Here is a 25,912-nt window from a genome sequence, read left to right as displayed (position 1 = left end):
GGCATTTAAAACACGATTCGTATAATTGTGGGAAAACCGTGCCTGGAGCGTCACTTCTTTCACTTCCCTCACCAAATTAACACTTTTTATGGTCTTGTAAATACAGCGACAGGAAAAACCCCACACATCTACGAGCTCTTGTTAGAAAAATCAAGATTTATTTATAAAACTGATATATTAGGATTTAAGATTGTCACTGTGCAAATAGAAGCAGGCACTGCAATAAAGCAATATTAATCTTTTTTACGATTATATTTCATTCCAGTGTAGTTTTAGCCGTTAAAACAACGTTCCCTTCAGTTTTCCACACATGGTGGAGAGCATGAGACAGCACGCTTACATTCGTGTCACCTGGCAGAATGAAATGCAAATTTGAAGCCCAAAAGCGTAACTTTACAGAGCGCTTTGTTCTTTGAAACAACCACACAGGCACATGTAGCCTCTACCATGCAACGTGTTATTAATAAATTAAAGTCTGCAGACTCCTGCAGTCTACTGTACATGGTGTATTTTCAGGCTTGCTCATCCAGTGTAAACCTTTTCATGACCACACCTTCATGAAGCAAATCAAGCAGCAAATTAATGTCCAATCAGTACCTGATTAGTCCACCTTTCTTCTGGAGTTTTCCGTTTCTAGTCCACCTTTCTTCTGGAGTTTTCCGTTTCATGTTCTTGATAGCCAAAGCTCCAGAATGTCTTTTCTACTTTCAGAGCTCCGTCTCTTTTCCTTCCTCCAAGTAATATTCATCGTCCGTTGTCGTGTCCGAGCTGCTGTCTGAGGACTCATCAAATGTGCTGAGGCTGGACCTGTAGCCCCCGTAGGGCAGATGTCCTCTGGAGGCCTGGCTGTCCACTTGCTGCATGGCTCCTGGTGAGCCGGAGAAGACAGGAGAAGAAAGACTGGGAGGTTTGGACATACGTCTGGACACTGGCGACAGGGGAGGGGTTGGAGGTGGTGTTGGGGGACTTTCAGTGTCCCACTCAAGTTGGCGAATGTTCATGATGGGGTTGCGAAGACATGCTGGCTTTGAGGGGGCAGCAGTCATAGACTGAAAGGGGGGGACTCCTGAGCTCCAGTTGGCCAAGCGAGGGATCAGGGATCGAGGCAGAGACCTGGATCGCATTTTACTGGAATCACAGGGGAAATCGGACATTTGACGGCCGTAGATAGGCAAGAAACATGAGTCTCCTGTCTGGTCAGGTGTGAGAGAACCCCGATACAGTTCGTTGCCATTGCCTGCACAAGGCAAGGCTGACTGAGAAAGGTCCCCCACACTCATGAACCTGGACCCGGTGGAAATCCGTCCTGGCCCTGAGGGTCGACTGGAGAGAACCGAACTTACGGAAAATGACTTTCCGGGTTCGATGCCATACTTTAAATCGGCATAAGAGGAAGCAAAGTGTTCCGTGTCCACTCCTGGACTTAAACTGGGAGGACCCGTGGATGCCCGTCGCCTTCTTGAGCCTTCTAAGCTGATTTCTTCTCTTGGCTCACATGGAGAGGATGATTCCCTGCGGCGTTGCGGCTTTGGGCTGTAAAAAACACTGTCATCCACCACATCAGGAGAGGAGAATGGGGAAATGGGGGAAAGGGAGGAGAAAGGTGAGAAGGGGCTCCTGGGACTGGGTGTAGACTTCCTGTATTGAGTTGTATAGACAGCAGTGGAAATGGGATCTGAACCAGGGATAAACTGGTTTGCTGGGCTGTGTACAGTCAGATGAACTTGACTTTTAGATGTTTGCTCCTCACAAGTATTTTGCTCATCTTTAGCAACACCCTGAGCTGATTTTTCTGGCCAAACAGTGAAGTCTTCGCCTTCCTTTGTTTCTCCGAAAGTTAAGGAAGGTACAATGGTGTATCTGTTCTCTGTGGACTGTTTTGCATCTGTTTTTGCATCGTTCGCTGCCTTTTTCTCCTCGGTTCTGGTTCCGTCAGCACTGCTATCACTGACGTCACTTGACCCACTCACGGAAAGTGTTTGGGAATTTCGCCTCCACTTCCATGAAAATGCCGAATCGTCATCAGATCGTTTAGTGAACTTTTGTTTCAACTTGTTCAACATCTGATCCATTTTGTTGGAACCCTTGCAGACCTTTTCTGACTCCGACCTGCTTACAGTAGAGTTTGGTGTGCTGACGCTTCTCTTTGGCGGACACCGGCCTTTCTTTTGGCTTTGCTCATCGTTAACTTCTACAGAACAGGATTTGTTTTTACCCAGCACACTCTCCTTTAGGCTTTCATTGTTGCTTTCACGATCGGAGGCCTGATTGTCTGTCGGTTTGTTGTCTTTATTGCTCTGATCTGAATGACTACATGCCTCTTTACTTTGTACTGTGTTTAACTGTTGACTTGCGTTGGTCTCCACAGAAACCAATGCGCTTGTGTTGTGTTGCAAAGATTTAGGTGTGGCGTTCGTTGGTGCTGTATCGCCTTTGCATTTAATGCTGTAAACAAGCGTCTCTGTCACAAATGTTGAAGAAGAGGTGTGCCCATCGTCACCAGAAAGAGACTCTGAGCTGATCTGAACCCTGTTGTCAAGAAGCCGTATCTGATTACTTGTGTGTTCTTGGTCCTTGATGTGATTATTGTTGACTTTATCAGTGGCTGATAGATTGTGGTTTGAGCGGTCTTGCGTGGCATTTGCCCTTTGGATGGAAAAGGGCTGGGACTGTCTGGCAGGTGTCGGAGGAAATTTGGATGTAGAGGTCATATGTAGGTCATTGCTTAAGGAAGTTTGTGGGGTATAACTCAACTGAGAGGATTGTGAAAGAGAAATTGTCTTCTTTTCTCCCTGCGTCTGCCTACTAGACATCAACGTGGAGTAAGGTGGGGTGCTATAACGAATCTTAAGACCACTTGAAAAGTCAGGTGGAAGGGAGCGAGGAGCAGAGGAACGAGACTGAACTGTGCCAGACTCCAGTGATGGCATCCACTCCTTACTGGCTGTGTTTAAGCCCTGTCTTGCCTGGTCACGGTTTAAAGCATCACCAGTCGTATGCTTGTTTTTCTCACGCTCTCTGGCTGCCAAATCAGCAGAGTCAGACGATAAGGAGCGATAGTTCCCTTCTTTTACCACCTGGATGCTGAAAGCCTTGGGGCTTGGTGAGCAAACGGATGAAGTACATACTTCTGGATTTTCTGGCCGCGAAGAAGAAATGGTAGATGTACTTTGAGGGGACCTGAAGGAAGGAGGAGGGTTTGTTTGGACTGGAGAAGAATCCGTCTCTGAGCATTGCACATCCACAGAGTCCCCCCATGTTACTCGCCTTTCTCTCTTCTTCTCCAACTTGAGATATGGTTTTTTTGGCTTGTTTTCTGGGCTGTTGGTCAGTATACTTTTTACTTTAGGGCTGGTAGTTTCAGAGTTGAAGCTTGGACTTCCAGGGGTTGCAGGAGGAGTCAAAGGGGAGTAGGCAGCTACAGAGATGGGAGATGTGACGTCAGGAGGAACAGAAGGGCTAAGGGTGGATGGACTATAAGGACAGGTTGATGAAAATGTAGCAGGGGAGGTGTAAACGGGGCTGCCTTTTGTTCTGGTGAAAGACTCTACTTTGGATATCAGACTAGATGCAGTTTTGGAGTGGAAAGGTTTGGGAAGACAGGCGTAACTTCTTTCAAAGCCAAGAGGTGTGACAGTGGTTTTGGTGGGGACATTTGGCGTACCGGATGAAGGGGTTTGAGTACTCGTCGTAGAGGAAACTGGAGACTGTAAAGAAAACGTGTTTTTAGAAGTGGTTTGAGAAGGAGTGAGCATGGCAAAGTCATGGGGAAGAGCCAATGTTTGTGCGTTCATGTTGTGAGGAGATGTTGGAGTAATGTTGGTTTTATATTTGTTGCCATTTGTGGATGGATTTAAGGTATTGGGTTTAAAAGAAGTGGGTTTCTCAGGTGAATTTTCTGTAAACGTGTTATTTACATCTTTTTTGTTGGGACCAACGATGGGCCTTAGTGTTATTTGGGGCGGAGCTCTGCTCAGTTTAGAACTGGGCAAACAATCGGGCATACTGTGAGGTTTTTGTAGTTCTCTATTGTCTAAGTTTGAGTCATACAGCTGCTGGTTAATCCTTTTTGGTTCAGCTGACTGCATCTTTACAGTTAGATTCATGTTACCTTTACAAAATGCTGTGCTGTTGTCATCGGTGTTGTTGAAATTTTGACTAGCCAGTCTTTTGTTGTCTGCCAGACGTGGCGAGTCTGCGCTTGGCTCGTCTTTTATATTTGTTGCGTTGTTGTGACTGAGAGGAGAACCGCCGTCCTGGGACACTTGTTTCCACCAGGAGGTGTTAGTCAGGGTGGTTCGTCTGGGAAGAGAGCGAGTTTTCGTAAGGGCAGGGTGTTCGTATGAATAATGTCTTGGAGAAAAGATTGAAGTTTCAATGAATGGATTTGTGTTACTGTTGTGTTGCCTTTCTTCTAGTTTATTACCCTGAAATGAAAATTTTGAAGAGGCAAGACTGGCCTGAGTCATATTTATAGCCTGAGGTGAAAGAGTAAATGAATTATCTCTGTGATTGGAAGATGCCGGGGACAGGACAGGGACAGTTTCAGGTGTCTTATAAGAAATGGACGAAGGGGAGAGAAGGGATGTTGGCCTGTCTTGTTCATTATCGTTACTGCAAGAGGTTTGAGGGAGGTGTGTGAGCAGTTTTCCATTTTGATGATTTGGGGAACTGCTCAGAGGTGAGTTTACCTCAGGGAAGACGAAGGACGTGTTAGAGTTTGTGTTGTTGGATCTTCTTATAGACAGAAGCAGAGTGCTTGTTGTTGGTTTTGAATTCATAGAAGACAGTCGCTCTTGGCGTTGGCCTGTCCTTGGACTGCTCCTTTGGTCATTCTGGTCAAGTGGGAGGGGAGACCAGGGAGACAGAGCCGAGTGTGAAGGACTTGTGCCATTTAAATCCAAAGAGACAGTCTGCGTCATTTTCCTTTTAGATTCGAAATCCAAGCTTGAAGGATCGCTTTTAGTCGACCAGTCTACCGTATTCCTCCTGGAGTCCAGGAAAGAGACACTCCTTGGGATGTGCAGCCCAACACCAGGCTGGTTTAGAGTGCTTTTAAAACCATGTTCATGACTTGCTGCAGTGTTCTGCAAATAAGAGTTGCTCGTCTCGTCAAATCTTTTGGGCCGCCTTGGACGGCTACTCCAGGGAGGCGCAAGAACAGACACCATGGAGGACAACATGGTTCCAGATGATTTCCCACAATCAGATGGGTTTTCAAAGCTTATTTCCTTTCTTGTTTGAGTTTCAGCTACAGATCCAGGGCACGTCGGATGTGACACGCACTGAGGTATCTGCAAGCCATTACACTCATGTGGTCTAAAGTTACCGTGAGAAAGAGAGTTATTCAAGTTCGTGGTAATCCCCAGCTCATAGTTCACAACGGTACTGATGTCTTCTTCCTTTTTGACTGGAAACAAAACAGCCTCTGGTACTGGAGAGATGCAGGCTGGTCCTATACGACCGTCTGGTGACGTTCCTCCATTGACCTGTTAAAGATACAAATAATTACTGTCAATCATAGGCCTGTCACGATAAACAATAAAATCAATCACATGATAAATGAAAATTATCAACCTCATTTTCATTTATCAGCTTTATCGTTACTTCGTGTCTCTCCTTCTACTGAAGACACTGGATGACAAAAGGCTCAACTCGGTGCTTTTCACTGACCCCTTTCTTTCTCTTATCTTTAAAATCCATTTTAACCGTACAAAATTGCATTTTTGGATCGATAAAAGCAGCTAAGCTGAGAAGCTAAGCTACGAGCTAAGCTAACAGGCCGACCTCAGGGAAAAAACAAAACAAAACTGTTTTCTCGAAGCTCCAAAATTCACGGTTGAAACCCGTGCCTTCGTGTTAAAAGTTGATTTTCTCTGCAAAACGAAGCGGAGAACTTGTTTACTGATTTATTTATTTTTTTTTGTGAAAAATGCTATGCTAAAGAGCTCAAACCACACCGAGCATCCACCATTTTGAGAACTGGAGAGAGACAGCCCATGTCACGTCAAGGGGCCTCCCTCCCATTTTTCTTAAAGAGACACACTGCTTGCTCCCTCACTATCCATACTTTGGTTTAAACAGTCTTATACTGCCATCTAGTGGTAAAAAAAGGTACTACACAAAAATTAACCAACATTTCTTTTTCAATTTGACAATAATTAAGTTATTGTCAAATTTCAAACAATATTATCGTTTATCACAATAATTTCTGAGACAATTAATCGTCCAGCAAAATTTGTTATCGTGACAGGCCTATCAATACATATACATTTATAGATTTATTTGTATAATGAGTCTGTCAAATCTGTCTAGTTTGCCTGTATTGTTACCAAACATGAGGTTTTAAGTCCATAAATTAGATTGTTCAAACTCATATTGTGATGTTTGCATTACAAAAAGGTTTCAGCGACAAAACTCCTAAAAAAGGTTGATGCTGAAACTGTTTTTGCTTTTTTATTAACGTGGTTATTTTCATAAAGGAGATATTTCAAAACTGTAATGCATCATACGTCACAGCATCAATGCAAATGAGAAAACCCTTCTGGCTTTTATAGCAGGTGAGCAGCAGACAGGAAGCAGTGAAAGGATTGTCTGGGCCGCTAAAAAGAAGTTCAGATTGCAAGCCGGCATGAGCAAGTGCCTTTCTGCAGCTTGGTTCCCATGTCATCGCTATTGAAGAGATCCACGTCTTGACAGACGGGTTTTCTGGCACGACTTGAGAGCGCCAAGGACTTGTACAAAAAAAAAAAAAAAAAAACAACAGTACACACACCCTGTTCCTTTTAAGAGTTCAAATATTAATCAATGTCAAATGTTGTTTTAGGCGGCGCTCAAAAACAATCACCAAACGCCTCGATTAGACCGGGAACATTCTTGGTGGGGTTTGAAACCTGTTAGTCGTTCGTCTATTTGAATTTTAAAAACAAGATCGGTATTTTCATTAATATCATTAAGTGGTGATGGTTTACCTGACAGGTGCCCGCTGGCTGTGGTTCAGTCAAACTGGTAAGAAAAAAAGGACAGAAAAAAGGAAATCAGTCACGAGATTCTATGACTTTATTTCTGCGTTTTTCTTTTCATAAAGAGAAATTACATATTTTATCATCTCTGCAATCACGGCTGAACGTTGTTTATGTGCAACCGATTTATTAAGTGCTCCAACTGTAATTTCTGCCGTCGGACACACCCAGCCTCCCCGGTTCTACAGTAATGTTTTTGTGAGAAACATCTGAGGGATTACACGTCCAACCGACTGCTGGAATGCAGGTCGACGGGCTCGACGGCGTGCTCCTCTTCTAAACACTTTTCCCAGGCTTTAGTTTTACACCTCATGGACGCCCGTGCGAGGACTTCCAAATGTCTTTTATTCAGGACGTGGGACACAAGTTATAAAACGTCACCTACGCACAATTCATGCGGTCGCTTTAAAGGCATGGGTGTCCAAAGTGTGGCCCGAGGGCCATTTGCGGCCCTTGGAATGATTTTGTGCGGCCCTCGACTGCAAATAAAGAATGGGTTAATTTCAACCCACATATTTAAGAGGTTTTTACAGATGTTGACCTTATTTAGATTTAATGATGATTCTTTTAAAATATGTTTATTTAGGTTTAACAGCAAAACAGATGAAAATAATCTCAAAATGAGCGAAATTAAGTACAATACAAACATTTAGTTACAATTCTTTATCCTACAAACCTTCACTGACCTACCAAAAAGTAGAATTTGGATAATAATTCAGAAAACTGTTTTCAAAGAAAATAATTTCAGTTGATTAAATGATCGATGGGGGGAAACTGAACATTTTTTAAAGAATATTTAACATGGTATCATCAACATACAAGATGATCAACTTTATCAATGTCCCTTCAAACCTTCCATGAATCTGTTTGAGCGCCCGACAGCTGTTTTTCAGAACCGTGACGATCCATTTGGGCCGTCCATGGTCCAAATGGGGGCTTGAACTTCCACCCCATTTATTAAATAAAGGTTACTCCTTTTAGGCTTTTGTCTCTGAAAATAAATGAAAATGAACTTTCAAAGCATAAAAAAAAACAATAGTCCTAAAAAATAAAAAAAAATAAAAAAAAATAAAAAAAACTTGTTAATGATGTTTATGAGGCTCATAATGTTCTGGATCTACAAGAATTTAAACTAAACTTTTATCCTTCCTTCAAAGTAGTATTCAAGTTGTTAAAAATGAGAAGAAAAAAAACCCGCTTAAAAAAAAAATAAAAATAAATTCTTAAAATTCAGAGTTTTCTGGCCTGCGAGAACTTTCATCTAGACAGTTCTGGCCCACCTATGAAAATGTTTGGACACCCGTGCTTTAAGGTTTCATTGATCTGACGTGTATGGTGGCCCTGAAGAGTAAATTAGAAAAAAACGGACATTATATAATTTTTGAATTATTCCGTTTTTTCAAATGCGATTGTTCTTTTTCCAACGCTATTCCATTTTGTCAAACGCAGTTCCGTTTTTTCCAAACGTAATTCCGTTTTTTCAAACGCAGTTCCGTTTTTTCCAAACGTAATTCCGTTTTTTCAAACGTAGTTCCGTTTTTTCCAAACGTAATTCCGTTTTTTCTAAACGTAATTCCGTTTTTTCTAAACGTAATTCCGTTTTTTCAAATGTAATTCTGTCTTTTCATATATGTTGTTCATTTACACCTCAGGTCAAAGCGAAAGTGGCTGGAATCACGTTAGAAAAAAATGGAATAATTCAAAAATTATTTAATTTCTGTTTTTTCTAGTGTCGTGTTTTTTCAAATGTTCATTTACACCTTAGGGCCACCGTAGACGTGAGAGCAGTCAGGCGAGACCGGGGTCAAAGCTCTTATAAAATCAGTAGAACACAGTAAAGCTGAAAAAAAAAAAAAGTTAATTACCCATAAACCCACGTTTCACTGCAGACTGAAGAAAGTGTCTGTAGGCCAAGAATCAGCCCACAGGTGAATGATTTGTTCTACTTTATGGCACGTTAACTCCGAGACTTTCATCTGAGCAGAAAGTGAGATTAATAATTTCCCCGGTGAAGTTTGAAAACAAAAAACTTAAAGAAAAACGTGCGCTCGGACTTTATCGCGTTCACTTCCTTGTCGATGCAGGAAGCCGACCGTTCCGGGTGGTTTGTCCCGATCTGGTGACCGTTTGTCTAAAAGCTGGATCTTATTCCTGATCTCATACCTGGACTGTCGAGCTGGCTGCAGGTCCAAAGTCCCTCTGAGTCTCGGTTCCTGTTTGGCCCACAAAAGGCAGGACCTGGCAGAGCTCTGGCTCTGGACTCCCGATTGACCGAATCTGCAGGAAGCCTCGTCTTTTCTCAGCCCGTCCACCCTCAGTGTCGGAGCTGCAACAGATTCAGAATCCAGAACAGATTTTCAGATCTCCAAGCTGTTTTGTTTTTTTAAAGTGCGTAAGACGAGCTTTACCTTTGTGCGCCTCTTCCTGTCTGATGGAGTTCTGCTTCTCGTGCGTGAAGCGTCCAAACGTTTCATCCTGGTCTCTGAAAAAAATCAAATAAAAACTAAATTTAAACAATAAATGTGTTGGACCTGTTCCCAGAAAACCAGTTTTTACTTCCAGATTCACCTTTAATCAAGTTCTGATTTTTTTTTTTTTGTGACAAAACGCAGCGTTAGTTCGTCTCAACTTTATGATCCAACAGATCGCAGTTACTCAGATTTATTGAAATAAAACAAATAAAAACTCTTTTTTCAAACTGCTAACTCGACTCGTTCTGTAATGACCATAATCTGGTGGTGACCGCCCAGTGAGTCCGTTTACGAGTGGCCTCCGTGTTTTTCTGTAAACAACGCTCAGAATTATTTATGCGTTCGCAGCTGAACCTAGCCGAAGGAGGATTTCCAGGAGGCCGACACTCGTACTGTTTTAGCGCGTGTATCTGACGAGTACGGGACTGTTTAAACGGTAAAATGTGAAGGAGAGTAAACAAATAACATGCAGGTGTGTTTTAACACAACGCCAGGGTGGAAAGACATCAGCACTGGCCTTAGAGAAGCAGGTGTTGCTGCCCATCAATCTAAGGAGGGTCAAAGGTCATTTGGAGTCCATCTTTCTACAGAGTGGTTTTCCACAAGAGGAAAACATCCAAGACAAGCCGCGGCAGCAAATTCACCCAGAAGGTCAGACCGTGCAACTCTCAGAGAAATGAGCTACAGGCTGCCGTTAGCAGGGTAAAGGTCAAAGGTCACGGCAGGACAGTTGGAAAAAGTTTGGATTGTTTGGAACCACAAGACTTCTAGAACAATGTCCTTCGAACAGATGGGACCAATGTTTACCCATAATGCACTGCAGCAAAACCCTCACCCCAGCTGTCAGCACGGTGGCGGAGGGTTGATGGTTTGGGCTCCTTCCAGTCACCGAGTGGACCATGAATTCCTGTAGACCAAAGGGTTCTGGATCTAAATGTGAATCCAGCTGAAGTTTAGACCAAACTGGGTCCAACAGGACCATGATCCCAAACACAGCAGCTGATCTACAACAGAACGGGTCAAAAAAAAAAAAAAAAAAAAGCGCTGCAAGGGTCCAGTCAGAGTCCAGAACCTCAACCTGACTGAGGTGGACCTTCAGAGAGCTGAGCAGAATCTAAAACGAACTAAAGCAACGATGGAAAGAAGAGTGGGACAAAATTCCTCCCCAACCATAACAAACAAACAATAAAACCACCGAGTGTGTTTTTGCTCACTTGAAGGTAAATTTGAATAATTTCTAAAAAAAACAACCTTTTTTTCCTGATAAAACCCCAGAACTGAAAGAGGGTGGCCTTTACTGTCCTGACGGTTGTAGATCATGCGACACACTTTAATGTTTTTAATACTGTGATACTTTGATATCCTTAATCCAGGGGTTCCCAACGCTGGTCCTTGAGGAACACCATCCTGCATGTTCCAGTCGTTTCTCTGCTCTGACACACCTGATTTTAATTAAAGGGTAATTAACAGGCTTCTGCAGAACATAAGTAATTAAATCACTGAATCAGATGGAGCAGGGAAACTACTAAAACATGCAGGATGGTGTTCCTCAGGGACCAGTGTTGGGAACCACTGAAACCTCAATGCCCAACATCTAAAATTCATGATTTTTTCTGCAGTGCTGTTAGTTTTACACGTAAACAAGCAGAAATAAAAGGCTAAAGGCGACGCTCTTCTCAGCTGAAGGCTTCGGTCCAGTCGGCGAGGCTTGCGTCACGGGTCAGCACCTTCTCCTTGTGCAATTTGCTGCTGATCCCACGCAGGATAGCTCAGTGACAGCAGAACAAAGACTCGCCTGTCACCGCTGAGTAAACAGACGCCGATCGTCTCCTCTTCAGAACCACTTTCTCTCACGGCACTTTAGCAAGACGTTGACGCTCGTGTGGAAAAATTCTCGTCAAGGCGCAAGAGTTTTGACCGTAAACACGCGCCGCTTGTTATTGTTTTCCCCTCGTCACATGGAGCTGCAGCTGTCAGCGTCCCCGCCTTACCTCCGGGCGCGACTCTCCCTCCTTTTTCCTCCTCGCTGGAGAATCTGCTGAATGAAAGCCTGCCGAGACAAGACGCGAAGGAGACGCGGGGCTGGAAATGTTCGGAGCGAACCGCGAGGCCGGCACGCCTTCTGAGTGTTGTTCCGAGTCTGACTTGGCCCTCGGGCCGCAGAAGAAACATTAGCACATCGCTGTGACATGTGTGTTCGCAAAGGGTTTGAAGGAGGTCGGGTGTTGTTTAGTAAACAAACCCACGGAGTCGCCCGAGATGGACGACCGGCACCGATCGACAACACGTCCGCTCTACTCAAAGCTGTTTGTGACACGTCAAAACTCCTAAACTGCATAAAAATAAATAAATCATCAGCAGACTGATCCTAATCAGACATTTAAAAAAAAAAAAATGAATCCGCACCAACCTTTTTATTATTTTGAGGCGTGGAAGTTTCTTTAAAATTTTTTTTAAACTCCGGTTGAAAGATTTACAATTAAAAAAAAAAAAAAAAAAGTTTCTTTGGACGCATCTTTTATTTTACTGTTCCCGTTGACCGCTGCTTTTTAGCAGATGAACCTCAGCCTTGCTGAGCTGGACGCTGCAGCCCGGCGGTGTCGGGAATTGAGCCACCGGTGCAGGATGCCGACATCAACGCTCTGCTTGTAGACTTCCTGACTGAGCACCCTCTTATGAAGAGCTGGCGCTGTCGGGGAAAATAAAGGGCCTCATTAGGAGGCGCATACCAGAGAAAGAGAATTCTGGAGGGCTGGGTACCTTCAGGGACAAACAAGTCGCTGCCCCACCTCGTCGACCCCGACTCGGTCCTCACAGGTTATTTAAAGAGATCTGACTGGATGGAGCAATTAAAACACAATTACTTCACCTATAAAAACTAAAAACTACAGTAGGCTGCGTAGTTTAAGTATAAATTACACAGACATCGCCATTTTATTAAGTGTATGTTGCAATGCATTCTGGGTAAATGACAGGTTGTCTGGTGCGAAATCCATTCGGCCTGAATGACTTTAGCTCCAGAAATATTACATTATCGTGTCCTGAAAACCTTTTTCGGCTGCTCCTTGCACCACCACTCCCCTTATCAGTCTGCCGATAAATATCGGCCAATTAAAAATCGATCCATCATTGTTTTTAAACTATACATTTTTTTTTTTAAATATTAACAAATTTCATGAATATTTTGTAAATTAAAAAAACCACCAAAAAATAATTTGCTCCTTTTAGTTTCTGCGTTCTTCCAAGATCTCTCTGATAAACAATAAACCGATAAATCGGCTGATATTGTCAACGTTTAAAGAATTGTCAACACAATTTATGTTTTTGAAGCAAAACTCTTCTTTACTTAATTATTGCATATACAAGCTCTACTAATATAAGTTTATTTAAATTAAACAATTACTGTTTACATTTTAAATGATAAAAGATATCGGTTGGCATGATAAAAAAAAGCATCGATATATCGGTCGACCTCTGTCTACTTATATTAAACCAGTTATGTCTTAAATTATTGTTCAGATCTTGTTGTTTTAATTTCTTAAATCATTAAACAGATTTAACTAGCACCAAAAAACAAGTTTTATACGCAAAGATTTATCACAGTTCAAGCAATGCTGGGATGATATATATCACGATATATCGTGATATATCGTGATATATCGTGCATATTTACTTCATTTATCTAACAAGCTGAAAAAAAACAGCATCTCCGACTGGAAATCTGTCATTTAAAGAGTCATCAGCTTTGAAAGCAACTATTTTACGAGTCGTCTTGAAAAAGAAAAAAGGTAAAATCCCCGTTTTTGACTCAACTCCTGCTTTGCGTTTGAACACAGAGCATGTCTGAGCTGTGATGAATGTAAGAAATTCCAAACATGAGTGACACGTGGATACCTTCGGTCGTTTGTGGTCACTTTAGGTCACCTCCAGCTGCAGATGATCACTTACCGAGCGTTTATCTGACACGTAGAAAGCCTGTTTATCCCGATTAAATCAGCAGCTGCTGCCGTTTGAGCGATTTAACTCCCGGTTATCTCTGTTGAGGCTGCAGCTTGAGGTCAGCTTCTCTGTGGGTGTGTGCACAATCTGTCAGCGAGCGCTTACATAACTCCAAACTAAAGTGTGGGCGTGTGCTCGACGTGGGAGAACATACGTAACGCTCCCAATCCTGCAAATGATTTACTCCTCGGGACACTTTTAAAGGTTTGCAGCCGAAGAGATCTACAAAAAAAACCTGAGCAAGACGTGGAAAAGTGCCACACCTTTACCGTCAGATTACCATAATTACTGTTTGTTAGTTAATCTATAGGCTGGTGGTTTAGAGGGACATGCACAGATCACACAGAGGTTGGGGCTGCAACGTGCACAGGCAGCAACTCTGGATGAAATGCATTATTTGGGTGTGCATGTATCAGCTCGCCTGCTGGATCTCTGCGGGTACGGGGCACTAAGGTGCAACAACATGATGATGCTGGTTCACCTTCTGCAGGTGAATGAAAAGCACGTGCAGCCCCACAGGGTTTGGATCAAACAGCAAACTGTTCAGAAAAGAACCTGGAAACCCAGATGCTTCACACTTTATGGGTTAGGAGAACAATTTGAAGAACCAGCCTGCAAGACCTAAAGCCAAACTACATTACATGCTTATTAGAGATATCTGAATGGATTTTCAAATGATGTTGGTGGCAGCAGAAATCCAAACACTAAGCTAAAACTTCACAAGAGCTTAAAACCGAATCTGACGCAGTCAATAAACAAACTGAAGTTCGCTTCTGATTTCAGCTCCAGCTCTGTAAAGGACTATTCCGCTCAATTTGTTGTGTCGGGATTATTTTTTATGAGCTCCAGTTACAGAACTTCAACTCTTAAACTGTTCCAACCTGGATTAAATAATTATATAATATAATCAGACTTAGAATAAAGGTCTTAACGCACTGAAAAGGTGTTTTTTCCATTTGTTAGAATTCAAGAAAAGCCATTTTAATGGGGTTTTTTCTTGCACCTTGATTGCAATGTTCAAAAACTAAAACCTTTTTAAGGCTCAAACCCTGAACAGACTGATCTGCACTGAATGACACTTAAAAGTGAAACCTCGTATTTTACCTGTAAAAGTTCAAGAGAACCACCTCTGTGTTTGCATGAAGGTTTTATAAAACATCAAGTTGTGTTTTCAAGGTTTGGCTTTTATTAAAGAATAATTCAATCCATGTTTGAAAAGTTTTAAGTAGTGTAGTTTTTAAAATGGATGTGTTTTATCATAGTCCGTATGCAAAATAAGCAATAAAATCACCTTTCATAAATAGATTCATGGATTTGCAAATCAAAAACTTGTGTTTTAAACAGATCTGTTTTTTAGTCTAGAATAATTTAGTTCAGAATGAAACAGTCCAAGTACTTTTTTTTTTTTAAACTACAGCTGTTAAATAATTATCTAGATATTAAATTTTTACAGGAATAACCCTTTACGACTACAAATCATAAGCGAACTTCAGCGCCCGTCATAAACATTGGGAAAACGTCATGGCGGAAAAACGTGAAGTTCATCTTAAAACAGAAGAAGCGGCTCCGTTTTCCAAAGCGGAATTGACCGGAATTACTAAACACGCTTACGGAAGTTTTAATTTCGTCGAACGGTGGAGTGCTTTTCCAGATAAACGTGAAATTCTTAAAACGCGCCGGTTTGTAAACGCAGTTCGGCACAGAGGGCGCGCGACAACGCGATTAAAAGGGCGAAGCTCCGTGGCGGCTTCGGTACAAACACGAGTCGATCGATGCGACAAGGATCGATAACTGCGACAAGGATCGATAACTGCGCGATTCGAGTGGACTGAAGGAGTTTTTGCGGTACCTTGCGTTCCGCGCTGCCCCGCACAGAGCAGTCGCTGTCTCTCCTCCTCTTCCTCCTCTTCCTCTGAGCTCCGGTTCTCCTGGCTCGGTTCTTCTCGACATCCCCCCCTCCACCCCTTTCTCTCTTTTCTTTTCTCTTTTCTTTTCTTTTCTTTTCTTTTCTTTCACCGGATCGCTCCGAGTTCCGACCCGGCAGTCTGATAAAAATACTGGGACGACCGCAGGGGTCAAAGGTCACCTGCGTCCAGAGGCCAGGTGATGATTACACCTGGACAACTCGCTCCTCCTGCACATTTATTATTATTATTATTGTTATTACACAAACACCACAGCCAAAAAAAAAAAAAGTTATGACTAATTTCTGTGACCTGCGTGACAAATATGTGGCCCGAGGGCCCAAAGTGGCCCCTGGACAGTCTCCACCCGGCCCCAAAATACTTCACAAAAACAACTTTTTTTAAAAAGTTGATGGAAACTTTCATTCGATCGGTGAAATTTAAGGAAGTTTAAATGAAACAAATTGGACAAAAACACCAAAAACCTTCAGATTAAAAGAGAAATTGTTTAGTTTTCAGAAGTGTACGGAACCTCAACAACGCCAAAAATCTAACTTTTTCTTTTTTTTTTGCACATTCATGCCACATTACAGAAAGTACGTTTAATATTCTAAAGGAGGACATGTTTTTATTTGAGCATACCTATGCTACAAAAAAAAAAGAAAAAAAAGCCTGAAAATGTTTAAAGAATAATAATTTTAATGTTTTTATTTTTACAATTCTCCATGCGGCTCTTCGGTTGTTTTAAACATCTTGATTTGGTCCTTTGGAAAAAGATGTCCCCCATAATGTTATTCAGGGGGACTAGAAGTTTTATACATTTCTTTTTAAATAAAATGGACATGCATATTTTTAACCCCTCAAAAAAAAAAAAAAGTTTATATTCATGAAATTCTACCAGTCCAAAAATATAAAGAGGAAATTAAAATTAAAATTGGAGGACACTTTTATTTTAGCGGTGGCCATTCCCTGGTGGTGCCCCTGAACTCAGCAAATAAAACACAAATAAATAGCATTTTAAATATTTTACTTGTGATTCAGTCTCCAAGTTAAATCTGGTGATTGTTTCCTGGAAATTTAATTAAAAATCGTCCTGTGGTCCATGAGATATTTTGCTAACAGACATGACAAGAATAGGTCCAAACAGCTAAAGGCTGAGTCATTTTTTTAACCATAATTTTGTTTAAAAATGCTTCATTTGATCGTTAAAGATGACATTGTGCACCCGTTATGCGCGCATGAGTGTACATTTTAATTAATTTATATTTTATCTTGATGACTTTGCTTTAAAACGCACAGTTTGTGTTTGATTAAAAGATATAAAATTATTTAGATTTCAGATTTTCTGCAGAATGCTTCTTTTTTTTTGTGGTTAAATTAAGCTCAGTAGATGACATAATGCAACTAGGTGGGTATATTAAAAAAAAAAAAAACACCTCAAACGTTTCTTTATTTGTATTTGAGCTGAGATGATCTCAGATGTTACACAAGTTTCATTTTTTAAAAACTTAAAAAAAAAAAAAAGCAGTTTTGATGCAGTTGTAGTTCCCATTTAATCCACTAGAGGGCAGTGTTGTCTAGGTAATGACGTCAGCGGTTGCAGATTACTGTAGATTCAATCTTAATCGCTCATTACAGCATCATCATTGTTTATAGCGCACGCTATACAAATTAAATCTAATTTTAGTTTCAATTAATGACTCGTTTGAGTCAAGAGTTTAAATTAGGACTTGGATTAGAGATATTTTCATCCTGCTTTGTTCCTTAGCACTAAAATAAAATAAAAAATAAACGCAGTTTTTAACTTGACAGTTTGTGATGAAGGTTGGAGGAGACCCTCCTCCTCCTCCTCCTCCTCCTCCTCCACCTCCCCTCCCTGTGAGGAGGACGCAGGACCGGATCTCAGACTCCTGACGGACCACAGAAGGACTCCTGGACCGCCTCGGAGTCGGATCTGCTGGTTTCTTTGCCTCCTGCCGGCAGAAGGACGGACCCTTTGGAGCGAGTCCATCATGGTTCGGTTCTGGAGCGCGTCCTCGCGCCGCTGAGAGCCTTTGTCCCCCCCCCCATTAAGACTGGACTCCGTCTGCGTGATGGATGCGCAGGAGTTCATCGCACTGAAGCTGTTTATTGTCGGGGTTCTGGGTGAGTTTTATTGTTTGAATATTGTTTACAAAGCACGTGGCAGATCCACTGATGCTTTGATTAGTTTTATTTTTATACAGAGGGACAAAACAGGAGCTAAAAATACAGAAAAAAAAACACAAAAGTTCTGATTTGAAGGAAAGAATTACACAATTATAACCCATTTCAGCCGATCCCAGTGGCGCATCCAGAAATTTATTAATGGGGCCATGATGTGGGGGGGGCCCCACTGGAAATCCTGGGATGGCACCAAAACTAAAAGCTGGAACAGAAATATTTTATTTGCTTGTTGCTGTGTTTTAGGTTTTTAATTTATTTTGTATGCGTGTGTGAACAAAAACGTGAACTGGAAATAAAGAGAAAAGTTTAAATATCCCCCCTGTGGTGGCACCCCCAGCTCACCTGTCCACCACCATGCACTGGACCAGGATCTGCCAAAGGACTTCAAGAATCAGAGGGTAGAACAGAATGGATGGATCGGGTCGAGACCAGCAGCAAGGAGCTTTGGGGGGGGGGAGGGGACATTTTTGGTGCTTAATTTGAAAATTGGGGTTGGTTTTTTAAAGGGGGGGTTCCCTTTAAAAAAAAAAAAAAAAGAGCAGAACCACCACCACTACCTTTAGACAGATTTTATTTGCTTACACCAGCGCTTTTTAAAAAATCTCTCACACCTATCGAGTCAAAATATAAATGTCCTTAGCAGTCATTTTTAAATTCGGTGTTCTTTGACCTGTGGGTTTCCTCAAGGTTGGAGCTCCAAAACAGAGCTCTTTGGCATCAAGTCCCATTTGGTGCGTTTGGAGGAAGAGAAACACCAAAGAAAAGCATCAAAACTACCAAAAACATCATGGTTCTGGGCAACAACAAGAACATTTTATTTGTTTAGTGCTTTTCTAAATACTCAGAGACGCTAATAATTTAACTAATAATTTAAACATCACAAGTTGTTCAAGTTTGATCGTTTCAGTCGTTCAACCTTTATTTATTCAGGTTAGTCTCATTGAGCCATGAGGACTCATTTACAACAGAGACCCGTTATTTGAATCGATTGTGTCCCTCTGTTGTCTCCGGTGTATCGGACCACACACACACCCAGGAAGTCTTAATACTCTGAATATGATGCAGTCCTGGTCCCAACGGACAGACCTTGACCTACACTGTGGCCCATAGGGACAACTGGTCCAGTCTCATTAGCTGGTTGGATGGATCACATGTCTCTTGGGGCCAGTTTGTGATGGATACATCCACTAACTGAACTGGTTTACTGCTGCCGGGTTTTTAAAAGGTCCAGTGGATCCTCTGCTGATTGATAGAAACCAGAGGATGTAAAGCAGATGCTGGTTCAGCAGGACGGGGATTCCCCGTGTTCGGTCTTGTTGTGACGTTCGGCCTTGCGCTGATTGAAAACGTTCAGCTTCCTCCAACGGACAAGCTCTTGAACTGCAGGATCTCAATTTCAAGGTCAGTGGTTACGGGTTTTGGATTGGTGTTCTATTGTTGCTGGTTTCCCAGATAAACTTCCAAGATTACAGATTGAAATGGAGTAGCGTTAAATACCGTGGTTCTATTGCTTTATTGTATTAGCACTTGTTAAATATAATCCCATTTCTAGATAAAGAGGTCTTCAGGGTCTTAATGTTACACAACGGTTGCTAATGAATTTTGTGGGCCAGACAGTTTGTGTAAAAGGTTGACATTTAAGCCCATTGTTACCCTTTCCAAAAGTACAGAATGGACGCGTTAACATTTCAGCAGCTGAAGGTCTCAGTAGGAGTTCATCGTCTGGGCACGGCACATTTTAAACAATAAAACAGCTTTCTAACAAGCCGCCGTTTCTCAGCCTATCAAAAGAAGAAGTGATATGGTGGGAGATGACAACCTGTCTGTGAAACGGTGGTGGTATCATGGTTCGGGCCAGTTTTCACATAATCACTGGAACAATCTGGATAAATTAATTCAATCCTCACAGAAAATGTGAGGATTTCTGCTCACAGATCAAATAAGTTTGTACACTGGGATTTATCCACCTTTAGGCCCCTTCCCACCAAGAAAAAGGCCAGAACCTGGACGGTGTTACGACCCGGCTCAGTCAAAGGAGGAAACATTAAATTACATGGACCCGTTTGATGGAAAAGTGACTTGTTTTAAAACCTAAAGAAAAAGAAAAAAGAAGATTTTTATAAGTAAGAGTCATGGGCCTCCAGAAACACTCAATTCATGTTTGTTTTCTCAACAAGACCGGCCACAAACCAAACATGTTTGCTTCCCAATAACTAGACCTGACAACAAAAAACCAGTTTGACTGTCAAACAAAGAGGTAAACAGCTCCTCTGTGGTTGGAGGAGATAAACGGGTTGAACGGAAAGCAGCAATACGTCCACCGAGAGGACAGACGTAGAACTGTATAGCTGGAACCTGCACCTTAGGCCCCAACAGGTGGTCCTTGTTAAGTGCTATGTGTTGTCATCATTGTATGTTCCCATACGATGGCGAAATTAGTTCCCTGTATTTAACCCATCACACGTGAGATACACCCAGGTGGAGCAGTGGGTGGCTATGCAAGTGCCCGTGGAGCAATTGGGGATTAGGCATCTTGCTCAGGGACATCACGACATGCGAGAATGGCTGGGAGTCGAACTGCGACTTTCTGGTCCTGGGTCAGCTGCCCTACCTCTACCCCATCTTGGACCCCAAAGTATCAGTCCCCATTCCAGGAGCTGAACCCGGCTGCCTGGGTTAAAACCAGGAATTCTAACCGCCAGACCATATGAGAAACTAGACCGTATGGGATAACCTTTGCAGGATCCTGGCAAAGTCTACAGGTGCTAGAAACACCAGAATGAATGGTCGACTGCAGTGTTTCAGGGTCCTGGGTGGAGCGTAGAGGAGTTTATCCATGATACTGGACCTTCGTGTACCCCACGGTTTGGTAATTGAGAGTTTGAACCAAGGCTGGCCTGGCTCGCCTCATGCCTAGACGATGACCCCAACACACCAATTGTCTTTTTACTGTCCACCGTCATGGAACCAAGAGGTCAATTTGAAATACCCTCTGTCCATCTTGTGTGCTCAATAAACTTGAAAAATAAAAGTGAGGCGCCAACTTCCATTTTGGTGTGTGGCTGCATTTTCCTATTGAAAACTGGGTTTTTCATATACGTCAACCGCTTCGGATGTCCTGCTAGTAACCTTTATAAAATTCACAAAAAATCCACAGTACTCATGCGGCACAAATGTTATTTACAACATAAATATGTTGAATGTAGATATACATACATCCAATAGATGTCTACTTTCATTCAGGAAGGTACTTCCCACTATACCCCATTCTCTTCTTAGGCGTTCCCATTCTTTCTCACCATACGATAGCTCTATTGAAACCATCTCCGGTAGAAATAATGGCTGTACACAACGGTAAAAACACTCAAATCACCTTTGGCGCGTCGGAATTGTGGTATTACTCAAGATTTGGGGATAAATATACTATCAGACTTCTGGTTCTTTGTTTACACCACACGTTTGTGTGAGTTCATCATGATCAGGCAACAACGTTTAACATAAAGACAGATGTAAAATAAATTTGAAGCAGTTTTTGTAAAAGCCGTAAAACTTTACTTGTACGGTTGTAGCCACAAAAAAATGGGGGGAAATTGGTATAATTTCCTGACAATCCCCAAGGGTTGACATGTACTGTATATGTGAGAACCGACCACCCCGATCACTTGAGGAAACTATGCTTTCTTTCCATATTGCTTAATAGTATAGTTTCCCCAAATTATTGGGGTGGATTAACCTGTGACGTCCAAGGCCACTCCTTGGCTTCACCATTGTGCCTAGTAGTTTATTGTATGCTGCCACAGAGAAGCAAACAACAACAAAAAACTACCTCTGTTCTTCTAGACAGTGCAAGTCCTACTCACGGTGAGGGCACAGTAGACAGAGTTTAGGGTTTAGTCAAGACCTTCAGGTTGGACCACTCTAGACACCTTCAACATATGCGCTGTAGCCCACACAGCTCTGTTCGACCAACCTGAAAACTAATTTAGTTTCTGATTGAAAGCAGTTTTTTTCCCGGCAAAAGCTTGTTCTAGCCCAAAGAAGAGAAAGGTACTTTCAAATATTAGTTCATGGTTCCTTGTTCTTGTCTCCTCGTCAGATGAGTCCGAGGTGTCCATCTGCACGGCAGAAATGGCGATTCCTTCTGACCGAAGCATCTGCTCTTCCCCGTAAACACCAGCTCAGACGCTCATGTGGGCAAAGAAAACTGCCCCGGGGGTTCTTCGCTGTTCTGCAAACCCAAACACGCAGCTGTAAAACACGATGATGTACTTTTCTTTATTTAAAAACGCCTTCTACAGATCAGTTTTGGATATTTGGTCCTGATGATTTATTTTAGCTATTAATAGACGTACGTTTCAAGATGAAAACGCTTTAATATTCACTGAGTTGTTGACAAAAGATGGTCTTAATTTGGTTTAAATGAAGGCAGATGGAGTTTCTTCCTTTGTGGAGCATGGGAAAAGGTCGTTCCCTTTCAATTTAGCTGTAAATCGTCCTAAAATATGATAAAAATCTATCGAGCACAGCTTAAAATAATAAAAAGCAGCATTTCCTCACAACTGTGTGTCAACTACAAAACACAACAGGAAAATAAAAAAATAAGCTGCTTTCACTTAAATTTGTGCTTTCTATTTTAAAATATAGCTCCGTGTGACACGATGGAAAAGAAAATGAATAAATGTACCTCAAGTCTACCACACCCAGTTTGAGCTCATTGATCTGTTTGACTCAAATCTTTTGCCTTTTGGCTGCAGGCAGTAAAGAACCAACTGTAAATATTATATTCGGTAGATTAGTATAGAAAACGGTGAATATTTCCGGTAAAAATCACCGTGACGGTAAAGGGCTGGTTTTCCAGGTGCGCACATCGTTATAAATAAAGTTCAGCTGCAAGCGCCGCTGGAAGTGTGTCAAGTGATTTATAAATCTTTCAGATCCCCGTTAAACATTTATGGCTCGAACTCCGACTTGGTTTATCACAATCTGCTGCTGAAGACTCCCAAACCCGAAGCTGGAGTTGGGGACATTAGACGTTTCTGCAGCATTTTACAGATTTAAGTTTTCAGTGAACTACGTTTAACGTGCACTTTTAACCTCGTACAGGCTCCAAAGCACTTTGCATGAGCATTAGTTTGATGGAGTGAAACAGTTTTATGCATTTAAACTGTTTTGTGCTTTTTAAAAATATTACAGTAGTCCCCTCGATTATCGCAGGGGTTACGTTCCAGACACTCCCATGTTAGGTGAAAATCTGCAAAGTAGGAACGTTATATTTTAGTATTTATATATATATATATATTTCATCTGTCCAGATGACCTGACTGAACATTGTTGGATATGAAGGATGGGGAGAGCTTCATTCATTTTCAATGAAAAAAAAAAAAACCAACCATGGCTGACAAAGCTAAATATTTAAAAAAGTAAAAATTGCACCGATACGAAAAATCACAGCAGGAATGTCCTGAATAAGTTGAACGTTTTGATACACAAATAGTTGAAATAGCCCAAACTTTGTGCAACGAGTTGCGTGCTGAAACGCGTACAAAAGAAAAATGGATCCCAATAGTCAGAATGTTTTATAAGGATTCACATAGTTATCATTTTTTGTACCTATTGACAATTTATTTAAAGATGCAACAAATAAATAAAACAATGCCTGCCCTCTTTTTTTTAAGTTTACCTTGCAGCCAATTACTCTCCTTCTGTTCCTTCTCCTGAATTGCAAATTAAGCTAATTGTTTTAGCAACAGGTCTTTGGGATTTAGATGCTTTTAGCCCTAGCAGTTATTTCTGTGAACATATTTTTAATGTTTATATTATATTTTATATTTATTTTTAGCCAATCTATGCCAGAAGACGTAGTTTGGTTGGCAGCACAGTTTGAGGCACACATCTCCCTTTCCAAATCCAAACTTTAACTTCTTGGCCATTTAAAAAATAAATTAATTAATTAATTAAATAATAAATCTCTAAGCAGCTTTCAGATTCTTTTTTTTTTTAACACAGCATCTTGATTTAATTTAATGCAAACAAATGGCAGTGAACTGTCCCTCCCCCGCCCCATTGTCCATCGGAGGTGGAGATGTGCAATTGCGCTCATCCTCTGTAGGACAAAGACAAAATGTTGCGATGCGTTGGTGCTGAGGTTGCGGAGTTAATGAAAGGCTCACATTTCCAGATGATAGTAAAGCAGCAGTCTGTGAAATAATCTAATTAAAATTGACAAAATAATGAATCCCACCCTCCCCCCAAAAATCACTGTCTGTCCAGTGGCTCATGAGTCAACTTCAGTTTGCTGCGCAGTGAATTATCTGATAAATTAGAACAGATCAGATCTAGATTTGGTTGATAAAGTGGAAATTAAAGGATGTTTGAGCTGAAAGGCTCTGTGTGAAGTTCTGTTGGACCAGAACGATGTCAAAGTGTTGGATTGATCTGACGGTGACTGGTTTTTATGAAAAAGGTTTGTAATCCATTTTTTTTTTTTACCTCCTCGACTCTCACTCTCTGTAAAACTTCTCGGCACAGTTCACTTTTCAGTGAGAGACAGATGAAAAACATTCAGCTGCTTTTATTCAATCGTTTACATTTTTTATTACAGATGGGTCTGAACTGGATGTAAAAACCTTGTTTTACCTCCGTCAGCTGCATTTTGTGTCAGGAAGTTACAACCCCTCATTTTAGACATGAACTCCAAATCAACTTGCTGCTATTAAGGATTTATTCTACTTGCTCTTTCCCCAGAATGATTATACAAAAAGAATTTTGAATTTCATGGCAGCAAGATATTCCAAGTAAAAGTCGGAACAGGGTAAGGTTTCCTTTGAAGCATCCTTAATAGTCTGGAAACATCCAGGTCCTGAGGAGAGGTTTTGGAGGGAACGATGTCCCATTCTGGTCTGATGGAGGATTCTGGCTGTTCAACAGTTCTGGATGGTACCAGATGTTCTAAAACCTGTTTGTACTTTTTTGGATTGATGGAGCCTTTCCAGATGTGTAAGCTGACCATTTCAGAAGCACTAGTGCACCCCCATACCAACAGAGAGGCAGGATTTTGAACTGAGTGCGGATAACAGTCTGGATAGTCCCTTTCCTCTTTAGTACATTAGGACATTCTTACGAGAACTGGATACCCAGAACAAAAAAGGACTGAAAAATGAACAACTCCAAGACAGGATGGAAAGTTTAGAGAGATTGAGGATTAATGGTGCAGGTGATGCCAGGAACCCAGAGGAGCAAGGAGAAGGGTCAGATATGAAATACAGCAGGGATGGATTCATCATTTTGTCTCTGGTTCTTACAGGTCGGAGAATGGGTGCTTGAGGATTAGTTCCATTAATCTTGTGCCAACAAGGAGTTGTCCAGAGAGGATTGCAGTCTCTGGTGGGCGTGCGGCTTAAAAGACGAGAAGAACAGCTGAGCAGTTCATGAGTTTTTCCCCAGAGGTTCACAGGAGGAGTCCAGGAACAGGTAAGTCACAGGAGGTACACTGGAAATATTAAGACAGGTAAGTAATTCTCAAGTCAACAGGATACTAAATGGAAACATGACTCCCATTGGCAGATAATGCTCCAGCAGAGAGAAGTCATCTGTATCCTTCTATGTCAAGGAGATTGTTCACAGGTGTGGTAGTTTGGCACCATCTAGTGACCTCAGGACAGAAGTGAACCAGGAACCCCCACAGTGGCTTCAGTCCACATTAAAACGAGTTCTGGTCCAGAGAAGACGGCAGCGGTTCTGGATGGTGTTCACATCTGGCTTCTTCATTGCCTGATAGAGCTTTAAGCAGCGTTTGTGGATGAACTGTGTTTATGTGGAAGTGTTCCTCAGCCCATGCAGTGATGTCCAGAACAGAACCAGTTTTAATGCAGTGGCCCCTGAGGGCCCGAACGTTATGCCCATCTTCGTTTGAGCTCAGAGATTTTTACAGATTCTTCTAATCTGATGAGATTATGAACTAGAGATGATGGGATAATCAAAACTATTTCATTAGGAAACTTCATTTTGAAATTGTTCAGACTGGTGAACCTCTGTCCATCTTTACTTGTAAAAGTCTCTTTTTAGACCCAGTGCTCTTGTTAACATGTCGATTATTACCGTACACGTCGCATCCGTCCAAATATTATTACCGTACACGTCGCATCAGTCCAAATATTATTACCGTACACGTCGCATCAGTCCAAATATTATTACCGTACAGGTCGCATCAGTCCAAATATTATTACCGTACACGTCGCATCAGTCCAAATATTATTACCGTACAGGTCGCATCAGTCCAAATATTATTACCGTACACGTCGCATCAGTCCAA

The 25,912-nt window shown here is 41.8% G+C and overlaps 2 protein-coding genes across 2 annotated transcripts in view; one reads left to right on the top strand and one right to left on the bottom strand.

Annotated features, from left to right (window-relative positions):
* Window positions 1-187: 187 nt before the first annotated feature.
* On the bottom strand, window positions 188-15,573 carry LOC119426893 (mucin-5AC). Its single transcript, XM_037694481.1, has 5 exons — window positions 15,342-15,573; window positions 9,431-9,504; window positions 9,186-9,348; window positions 6,972-7,005; window positions 188-5,489 (listed from the first exon to the last, which is right to left on the bottom strand). Exons 1-5 carry the CDS (start codon window positions 15,440-15,442, stop codon window positions 708-710), a joined length of 5,154 nt encoding a protein of 1,717 aa, XP_037550409.1. The 5' UTR covers window positions 15,443-15,573; the 3' UTR covers window positions 188-707.
* A 1,933-nt stretch (window positions 15,574-17,506) lies between these two features.
* LOC119426264 (receptor activity-modifying protein 3) overlaps window positions 17,507-25,912 on the top strand; it is a 38,849-nt gene continuing 30,443 nt past the window's right edge. The window contains exon 1 of the mRNA XM_037693817.1: window positions 17,507-17,541. The gene's annotated coding sequence lies outside the window, so the exon portion shown is untranslated. The remainder of the gene's footprint in view (window positions 17,542-25,912) is intronic.

Source organism: Nematolebias whitei, chromosome 20, assembly GCF_014905685.2.
Source record: "Nematolebias whitei isolate Nwh7 chromosome 20, NemWhi1, whole genome shotgun sequence".
In the NCBI taxonomy this organism is placed as follows: domain Eukaryota; kingdom Metazoa; phylum Chordata; class Actinopteri; order Cyprinodontiformes; family Rivulidae; genus Nematolebias; species Nematolebias whitei.
Note: the sequence above shows the minus strand (reverse complement) of the source record. Positions and strands in the feature narration are given on the sequence as shown.

Coding starts and splice junctions, on each gene's coding strand:
- LOC119426893 (XM_037694481.1), bottom strand. CDS start 15,442: ATGTCGAGAAGAACCGAGCCAGGAGAACCGGAGCTCAGAGGAAGAGGA. Junction 9,505..15,341: donor GGGGCAGCGCGGAACGCAAG/GTACCGCAAAAA, acceptor GATTTTTTTCAG/AGACCAGGATGAAACGTTTG. Junction 5,490..6,971: donor AGCCAGCGGGCACCTGTCAG/GTAAACCATCAC, acceptor TATCTTTAACAG/GTCAATGGAGGAACGTCACC.